The sequence below is a fragment of the Musa acuminata genome, chromosome BXJ3-11, assembly GCF_036884655.1.
Source record: "Musa acuminata AAA Group cultivar baxijiao chromosome BXJ3-11, Cavendish_Baxijiao_AAA, whole genome shotgun sequence".
NCBI classification, from domain to species: domain Eukaryota; kingdom Viridiplantae; phylum Streptophyta; class Magnoliopsida; order Zingiberales; family Musaceae; genus Musa; species Musa acuminata.
Genome location: NC_088359.1, coordinates 32,413,407 through 32,423,303, shown reverse-complemented (window position 1 = coordinate 32,423,303; position 9,897 = coordinate 32,413,407). Strand labels below are relative to the sequence as shown.

Here is a 9,897-nt window from a genome sequence, read left to right as displayed (position 1 = left end):
GATTCATATTGAGATTCCTTTTGATCAGATAACTTTGTTATGAGAACTCCTTCAAAACTGCCCAATTGTCATGAGAACTTTCCTCTAAATTTCTTCTTTTAATAAGTGCATCAATTTTCTGCCTAGTTGTGTGAATCTCATGTTGCAAATTCTACGTTGTGAATGGAAACTCTTCGAATTTGCTATTTGATTCGAGATACGTAGTGCAGTTTGGCTCACTCTGCTTCGAGGACCAAGTCATCCTCTTAAGCCCACTTTATTGGCTGCCTTTGGGCCCTCGATTTTTAGTGGGCTCTATACGGCGAGGCGGTTAAGTGAATTCCGCCGTCGACGTGCGTCTTCGACTCCATCCCTGTGGCGGACAAGTTATAAGATGATCGGGCGCTCTCTTTTTCTTCTTCTTTAGGTCCTTTTCCCTCGATCGATGGTGAGGTCGCCGAAGCCAACGCCGGAGGACGACGTCCACCACCGGACGGCCCCGGCCGCGGCAGGGAGACGGAAGGGTACCGTCAACCGGGCGTGGCTGGTTGTGTCGGACTCCGGACGGTCGTACCACGAGGAGGTGGGGAAGCACTCCATCATGCGGCGTACGGGGCTCCCCGCCCGCGACCTGCGGGTCCTCGATCCTTTGCTCTCCTACCCGTCTACGATACTCGGACGGGAGCGGGCCATCGTCATCAACCTGGAGCACATCAAGGCCGTCATCACCGCCACCGAGGTGCTCATCCCCAACTCAAGTGACCCCTTGGTCGCCCCTTTCGTCCAGGACCTTCAATCCCGGGTCTCCAGTTCCTACGGCGCCCCTCAGCAGGAGGTGATTGCGTTCTTCCCTTCTTTCAATACCATTCTGTTGTTCCTGTTTGCTTTTTTGTTACCACTCTCGCGGGAAGATTTCGTTCCTTTTAGCCGTAATTTTAACAGCGAGATTCCTGTTTTCTATTAGTTCGCCACAGTGATCGTTGAGATGTCTCATTGAACTATTGGATCCAGTTTTTTATCAATTGCTTTGGTTCATGTAGCGCATAAACTTGGAAAAGTTATATGTTTCTGATGCTTGCTGACTGTTCAATTATAAGTACCTTTAGCTACATAGCTACATCTAGCTCTTTGATTTTGATTCTATTTGATCGATGTCTATGTTAAAACATAAATCTGACTTAGATTGTTGTTATTCCTAAAGGCTCAAGACACTGGCGATTTAGATGGGGAGGTTATGGGAAAGTCTACATCATGCTGGCCTTCCTTTCCTGGTCAGGAAATGAGACATGGATCTGGAGTATCTAAAGAGCATGGTTCCTTATCTGGTGATGTGTCACAAGGCAGCCCAAGTCCTGAATTAGATGTCACCAATGATGGGAGTACCAAGGTGGCACCTTTTGAGTTCAGAGTTCTTGAAGTCTGTCTTGAATCTGCTTGCAGGTGCCTTGAGTCCGAGGTGTGTTTTCTGCACTGAAGTGCTAGGAGCTTTCGTGTTCTGTTATCTTCTTTTAAAATTTATATCATGTCAACTGAGGATAAAATGAGGGAGAATCATCCAAGATGGTTTAAACATATTAAAAAGGAAACTTAAGATGTTGTTCTTAGATGAGTTGATTTGATTAGTTTTAGTAGTGTGAAGAGAAGTGAAGGAGATCTAAAAAGATTTTACTAGAAACAATAAAAATATTATTTAGGTGATTTTGTTTTAACTAGAAACTTAATATTGTACATATCTCAATGGTGGAAGAAGATCCATGCGGTTGATCCCGAATAGTTGGGGCATCAGCCTTATTTAATCTTATACGCATTGCGCCTTGTTATTTTGTCACTTCTCCTGTATCTTTCCCGCCTTCTGTTTGTAGTTGTTCTTGTTTCCCTGTAGATACCTGTTGTCCCAACCAATTGAACTAGAATAACTGCAACCTAGCTCACTTTACTTTGGAACTATTTGCTACCTATCCACTTTTTTTATAATGCTATTTATGGTGTCTGGCTCTTTTTTAATGCTTGAGCCATTTCTCTCATATCCATTTTTAAAAAAATTCACCTAATATCGATTTTAATATTGTTATAATCTTTGGGCTTTTCATGCATCATTCTACTTTTCTTTAATTTTTTTTTTCTTTTCTTTCGGACACAGTTTGTCAAATTTAAGGGTATATCTTTGCCTTTTATTGGAGCAAATCACATATAAGGACCTTTCTGTTCATGTATCGCATACCAGTTTATTCTCTAGGATAATAGACCATGCCCACACAATATTTTAATGCCTATAGTTAAAGTGATTCAGTTACTTCTACTAGCAAACTTTATGAGAGGAAAGCATTTTCTGCCATTGATAGTGAGTCCAGTATAAAAGTGATGTAAACTACCTTGTATGTTCATGTTCACAAATTCGCTTTTACTGCTGATGAGATGCATTTTTTTCTTTTTCTTATCTTTTCTTTTATTTTTGATGTTCAGACACTAGCCCTAGAACAAGAGGCATATCCAGCTTTGGATGAATTGACTTCGAAAATAAGCACACTTAACCTTGAGCGTGTAAGACAAATCAAGTCTCGCTTGGTGGCAATATCTGGGCGCGTCCAGAGGGTAAAGACCTGATTACTCAAAGCTGAAATGTATAGTGGCGTATGTACATTTATTAAAGCTACTCTGTTACTCATCCAGTTTATTATTTCTATAATATACATCTATTCTGCTTTAAGTTTGTAAACCTCCTGAAACATGTATCATCCATCTCTGAAGATTGCCAGATTTGACTTAAGACCATCCCTCATTGTTGTCACAAGAAATTTGTTTCCTTCACCAGTGTGTCGGGGAGGCATTTCTCTTTTTCCCAGTGAAAGAGTGTGAAGGAGCAGTTACTCAAAATCTTGGGATATCTTTCTTTGGTTTACTGACACAATCTAGAATAAAAAATTACCATAATTAAAATTCTTCTCTTTTATTTTTGGTGAATATCTTGACATGTTTAGATTCAAATCCAATTAAGTTGACTATGTGCATATCATGTCATGTTATGGTGTAGCTCACTTGGTCCCCTAGACAACACTTGTGTCATGTTATAGTGTTGTCCTCAGTGTCACTACATGATCACAGGTGAGGGATGAACTTGAACATTTACTGGATGATGACATGGACATGGCTGAGATGTACCTAACAGATAAGCTTGCTAGTCAGCGAGTTGGTGAATCTTCATCTAGAATTAACTTGGATAATGATGCATCTGAGCAGGCGGATGATGGGTAAGCTATTGTTGGTTTAATAAATAGTAAGAAAGAGAATCAACTATATTTCATTGCTATTTGCCTTCTATGTGCACACTAATCAGATAACTTTGATAGAAGTTGATAACATGGCACTCTTTTTTCTTCTGCACAATTATACACTTCAAAGTAGCTGTGTAGTTTCTGATGAATGGTGTATCATTGCCCTTGTTTTCTTCTGCATTGTTGCATGCATCAAAGTAGCTGTATGGTTTCTGATGCATGGTGCAATGCATATTAGTAAATTAAGGGTCATCCTAGTCACATTAGTTATGCTTCAAATCTTGTGTTAGCTTTCACAGCATTTTATTTTTTCAAACGGAACTTGTGAATCACATACAAATAGTCTACTCGGAGGAATGGTAACTTCTGAAGCATTTATGACTAGGCTTTTAATTATCCTGCTTCCATGGCTTCTGATCACCACAATGACTTCTGATTACCACATTGGTTATAATATGATGATTATATTTTGACATGTTAAGAAGCTTTATATAACTGGCTGGTCTTATTGATGCCACTTGCTCTAACAATGAGCTCTAACAAGCAACAACTACTGATTGCATTATAATGAGGTCCTATAAATAAAAAAGATCACAAGATGTTGAATCCTTAACTGAGATTTAAGACATTGCTGAGATAAATCAAGCCGAAGAATGGGGAATTTAGATGATAAGGTACATTATTGTGCTATTTCACAGGACCTGATCATTTATAAAAGCTGGTTGTGATTTATATAGAACCGCAAAAGGGTGAGAGAGAGTTTTATAGTATGGATTCTTGAGTTTCTCACTTTTTTTCAATATTATAGTATGGATTCTATGTGGTGTAAAATGAAAGAAAGAGTATTATTTATGTCGTTTAAAGTCTTGGTCTGGTACCGAAATGAAGCATATGCCATTTTGCATATATTACATTTATTTTTTGCATTAATAAATAGTTATAATTTGGCCTTTGTATAGGGCTTTGGTCAAAAGCACTGAGAGTTTAGTCAAAATGCATTTGGTCCAAATTGTATTAGAAACCAGATTGTGAACACTCTGATTTCATTCAAATTGGTTTATATGGTGAAACAAATTGTTCTGTTGAACTTTTCATCAATGGTTTGGATATACACATAGAACAAGCTGAACCAGACAATGCACACCCCTAGCCCTGGAACTATGAAGTGTCTTAGCATTGTGATGCCTTTTCGCATGCTGGAAAAGTTGTGGTCAAGTTCAGCCCCACTGGGCATATTTTGCAGTAAAACCTCACACAAGTGTGAATTGAGTAGTGCTTAGTGCTTTCTAGATATTGATGTATGTTCTTTCTTGTATTTATATTGAATGGCCACACAACAACATGTCTAACTTCTTGATAATTGCAGTCTTGTTATGATAACATATTTCAGCTTTTAATGTGAGCTTGAATGGCTGCTCTAATTAATTATGGATAGCATAATCAAGGGCCAAAAGCTAAAACTAACTGTTAGCTATTTCTGTAGTTTACTTGGTTATTCATTAGAGCATTTGCATAAGACCTCTATTCTTACATAATGTCTTATATATTGTGTTTAACACGCCATGAAACTTCATGTTTAATCTTACTAGGTTCTTTGCATGAAATTTTATGCATGTTCAGGGATGATGAGTTCAGAGTTGAGACAGAGAGCTGCCGTGAAAGTTTTGGAGCCTTAAAGCCTAATATTGAGGAGCTGGAGATGCTTTTGGAGGCTTACTTTGTGCAGATTGATGGCACTCTTAACAAGCTATATCATGTATGTGTTTTCCCTTCCCATTGTAATCACCAACAAGATCATGAACACACACACACACGTATATAAAATCTTTGATATCGGTGACCGTGATGAATCTTGAATTATAATTGTGAGTATAATGGACTCATGAACTGTCACCACTGGATAAACTATTGGTGCACGAGTTACTATGCAAATGAACCAAACTGAACATTACTTCCAATGAACAAATATAATCCATAATCAGACAGTTTCTAGGCATTTCTATTTGGGTTTGTCTTCATGATATTAAGATCATCCTTGTGGCTGTTCAACAGATGTTTGGGATGTTGATAACCTAAACTCAAAACTTAGCCAAATAGGCATTTTAGGCTCATTTGTCAGTCTTTGGAGCATGCACGTCTTGATGAAATGATGAACTATGCTTGATAAACTAGATGATCATGAACATGCTCCAGCTTATTACTTGTGAAAATATCTTCTTACCATATTACTATTCTTTTCTTTCTTTTTCTTTTTTTTCCTGCACTGCTAACTCACCAGATTATTTATTTGCCACCTTTGCAAAGTTGAGGGAGTATGTGGATGACACTGAAGACTACATAAACATTATGCTGGATGAGAAACAGAATCAACTGCTGCAGATGGGGGTCATGCTGAGCACTGCAACGGTGGTGACTACTGCTGGTGTCGTGCTTGTAGGTCTATTTGGTATGAACATTGGCATCGATCTCTATAATGCTCCATATCACAAATTCTGGGAGACCACCTGGGGAACCATTGTTGGCTGTGTGATTCTCTATGTTCTAGCAATTGGGTTTGGAAAGAAAAGTGGGCTGCTGCAGTGACCACACTAATTCTTCTCATTTTATGACCGAGAAGATGCTGAATGATTCCAGTCCTGAATGGTAACTCCGTGCTAGTTTATAAATCAGAAAAGGACTGCTGGAAAAATAATTTCATGACACTGGGTAACTCAACAAGAGAGCTTTTCGACCTTGGGGAACTCTAGGAATGGTGTCTGTATGGTTTTTAATAATGTTTCATGGTTGTTATAAAACTCTTATTGTTTTCATTTTTTCAAAAAAAAAATCTGTCATGTCAATGATTGAGATCATATGTTATGCATTTTTGGTCGCTGGAAAATGTATCAGTTGTTGTTTTTGACATGATTATAATGCATGTGACAGGTCGTATCAAGTCGAGAAAATGTATCAGTTCTTCTGGGTGAAGATGCCGTGGACTTTGAGAGCTCATCTTTGAGGAACGGTGAGCTGTTTCCCAGACATCGATGTATTCCTTTTCAGTTAAAGCAGGGGATGGTCGCTGGTGTTTCTGAGGGAGAAAGCAGTTAATGATGATGGCGTAGATGAATCGAGACTCGACGCCGAGAAGACCAAGGCAAGTGGATTGATCAAAAATGAACTCTTGGAGAGAGATGATGGAGAAGGTAAGATGTAGCAAGTGGATCGATCAAAAAGACGCAATCAGTGCAGCAGTTGGAAATATGCCAGCTGCTGAAGTGGATCTCATGCTGGCATGCCAGCTGCTGAAGTGGATCTCATGCTGGCAGTTTCTTCTTGGGGTCTCCAAAACATCTAGCAGCTCTCCAAGACATAACCTTTTACGATGCAATAGTGCAGGAGTTAAAAATAGGATTAATTTAGATTATTTTTTGTAGTTGGTTACCCTTAGTATTTTAGTTTCTATATTTTTAAAAATTATATTGATATTTTTATAGTTACGAAAGTAAAATATCTAGATCTATTTATTTTAACGACATTAGTTTTATCAATAGAAATATAAAAACAAAGGATAAAAAAGGTAAGTTTAACGTTTCAATTGGTGGTGGCAAATAATGTCGATCGTGGCGAGTGATGACGTGATTAGCATCGACGTCGATGTAGTTGTTGAGTGTTTCTTTCGTTTCTTTGTATCTGTATTTGTGTTTCATCGTCATGGAATCGAAGTCGTTATTAAAGCCATCGTAGAAATTCGTTGCTTATCAAAGCAAGACCCGAAGATGTGTGCTCCCCTCATCGATGTCAACATTGTGCCCCTCCTTGCCATGTGCTCCTTAACCACCTCCACCACCACTCGTGTACGATCGAGGCCTAAGAGAACATTGTCGTTGACCTCCTCAATCTCTCTATCTCCACTTGCAAGACACTCGTGTGCACCCCTGGCATCCTCAATGCCTCCATCATCGGCCAGCATGCCATTGCAACCTTTTATAGCTTCCCATTCGCCCGTCCACTGGTGCAGCATGTCGCCAAAACCCTATATAGCCTCCCCTTCGCTCATCCTTCACCACCAGCATGAAGAGGAGTGGCACAATGCCCAACTCGACGAGGGCATTACGGTTAAGTAGGTAAAGGGCAAGGCTAAAAAAGGCCTTGAGCGTGCCTTTGATGGACCTAGTCAATGTGTTGGGGGTGTGGAGGAGGCTTATAAGGGTGACAATGTGGGGTTTCTTTGACCCAATGATGGAGTGATACGCTTCAATGAAGAGGAGGCTATAAAGGGTTACGGTGGCATGTTAGGCGGTAGCGAGAGAGAGGAGGTAGAGGATGAGGGCGTCAAAGATGCTTGGGGTGCACATGAGCACCTCGCAAGCATAAATGAAAAGGTTGAGGAGGTTAACGACAGCGTTCTTTTGGGCTTCAACCTAGATGAGTGGTGGTGGTTGAGGAGGCGAGTGGTAAGGAGGGGCATGACGTCGACAAGGGGGGGGGGGGCACATCTCCAAGTCTTGCTTCAATAGGTGATAGATCTCAGCGATGGCTTTAACAGCGGACTTCAATTCCATGACGATAGAGCGCTAACGTAGATGTAGAGTGGCGAAAGTATCGCTCGACAATTATATCGGTATCGATGCTAGTGGCATTGTTGTTCGCCACCACCGACATCCACCACTATTGACATCATCGGCTACCATCAACTGAAATATTAAATTTATTTCTTTACATTTTATTTTCATATTTTCGTTAGTAAAATTGAGTCATCGTGGTAAATAGATCCAGATAGTTTACTTTCATAATTATAGAGCTACCAATGTAATTTTTTTAAGTGTACGGACAAAAAAGCTAAATATAGCTAACTACAGGGGTATAATTAGCCCTTGAAAATATGCATCAATTGCCTCATCATTTTTCTCTTGAATTTCGTGTTTTAAATTTGAATTATCAAAATCGATTGAAAGGAGGGAGAGAAGAATGGATAAGAGAGGAAAGGAGACAATAAAATACGAAGAAGAGGGATAATACGTGTTCGAAAACAGAGTAGGAGCACTGAAGGGCTTCGACGAGGACTCAAACAGAGCAGAGTACCCAAGGGCTTTGACAAGGACTCGACTCTAGGTGAGAAGGAGAAGAAAATGGAGGCAACAGGTAGGGAGGAAAAGAGAAAAGAAGAGTGGAAAAAGAAATTAGAGGTGACGAAAGGAGAAGCAGAGATGGGAGGAGAGCAGAACAAATGAATGGGAGAATAAAAGAAGAGATGATCGAAAGAGAGGGTTCGAGAGGAAAGGAGAGGAGAGGTCAAACAGTACCTGCATGTCTCCTCGTCGCTTCTACTAGCTACGAAAGAGAAGCAGTTGCGATTCCTCGTTCTAATTAGAAATTAACCCTTGTAGTTAATTATCTTTAGTATTATAGTCCTTATATTTTATAAAATTATATTGATATCATTATAGTTACAAAAGTGAAACATCTAGATTCATTTATTTTTACGATGTCAATTTTACTGATAGAAACATGAAAATATAAGATAAAAAGGTAATTCTAACATTCAGTGCCAAATAAGCATCGTTGGCGTCGACATCGATGCAGTTGCTTGGCCACCTCTGACGACAATAAGGTATGCTCTCACTGTGATGCCACCCGCCCATGTCACTCCACATTTGCAATGACATTGACGCAATTGTCGAGTGACAACTATGTCGACGTCAACGTAGATGGTAGAGATCATCATCATGTCTACAGTGAATATGGTGGTCATCTTACCGTTGACCCATTAGGCGAATCTCAACCTCAACTCGAAGCTAGGATCATCAAGCTCTTGCCCTCCCCTCGCTGTCGCATCAGTTTCGACACCACCTCTTACTACGCGACCCGCTCTACATCTGAATCGACGTCGACACAATTGTCGAGCGACGAAATCGACTTAGATGTTTTACTTTCGTAACTATAAAAATACTAATATAACTTTTTAATGTATAGAGACCGAAACACCAATGGTAACTAACTATAAGGTATAATCTATAATTAGCTCGACTTTACGTCACACGTCGGTTCGCGGTGCATTATTGTTCCTTTCTTTTTCTATAAAGTAAACTTAGTAGACATAGTAAACTCGAGTCGACTCACCCGAGTCTATCGATCTTACCGAATCAACTCGTGTAAGTCAAGCGAAACCCGCCCCCTTTATATTTAACACTTGTTACGTCGACCCGACTTGCCAACTTGAAAAGCCTGATCAATATGGCACAATCACACGATCCTACTACAGCGGCCACATCGCGAGCTAAAAAATATTGATTTGTACGACGATCAAACCGCTCCCCGCTTAAGGGCAGGGGAGGAACAGCACATGCGACCACGCTAGTTTCAATAATTAGCCATTATGGATTCGTCGCCGATTAGGCCCACTGTAAGAAACAATGACAGCTCCATAATTATCGGAGCTCAGTACGATCTACGAATTAAGGCTCATCTTAGACTAAAGTTGAACCAGATCGATTAAACCGTGTTGAAAACACTGAAGGGAATATCAACTTTCTAAAGCAGCAACTTGGCAGAATGCATTAGAATCCAATCATTAAATGTTATAGCTTCGTAGATAAAACTCTAGTACATGATCTTGCCAAACTACTGGAGCTCCCTCCCTTCCAAGGCAAAAAAATCAATCAGT

At 39.9% G+C, this 9,897-nt stretch overlaps 1 protein-coding gene across 2 annotated transcripts; it reads left to right on the top strand.

Moving 5' to 3' along the window:
* The first annotated feature begins 352 nt into the window (after nucleotides 1-352).
* Nucleotides 353-6,763, top strand: LOC135652128 (magnesium transporter MRS2-F-like). Of its 2 annotated transcripts, XM_065172858.1 has the most exons (7): nucleotides 353-814; nucleotides 1,181-1,435; nucleotides 2,443-2,571; nucleotides 3,082-3,227; nucleotides 4,872-5,007; nucleotides 5,556-5,697; nucleotides 6,177-6,763. In XM_065172858.1, exons 1-7 carry the CDS (start codon nucleotides 425-427, stop codon nucleotides 6,215-6,217), a joined length of 1,239 nt encoding a protein of 412 aa, XP_065028930.1. In that variant the 5' UTR covers nucleotides 353-424; the 3' UTR covers nucleotides 6,218-6,763. The 2 variants fall into 2 exon arrangements, with proteins under 2 accessions (XP_065028930.1, XP_065028929.1); XM_065172857.1 differs by lacking the exon at nucleotides 6,177-6,763 and having other exon boundaries at nucleotides 5,556-6,158.
* The last annotated feature ends 3,134 nt before the right edge of the window (nucleotides 6,764-9,897 follow it).

Coding starts and splice junctions, on each gene's coding strand:
- LOC135652128 (XM_065172857.1), top strand. CDS start 425: ATGGTGAGGTCGCCGAAGCCAACGCCGGAGGACGACGTCCACCACCGG. Junction 815..1,180: donor ACGGCGCCCCTCAGCAGGAG/GTGATTGCGTTC, acceptor TTATTCCTAAAG/GCTCAAGACACTGGCGATTT. Junction 3,228..4,871: donor TCTGAGCAGGCGGATGATGG/GTAAGCTATTGT, acceptor ATGCATGTTCAG/GGATGATGAGTTCAGAGTTG.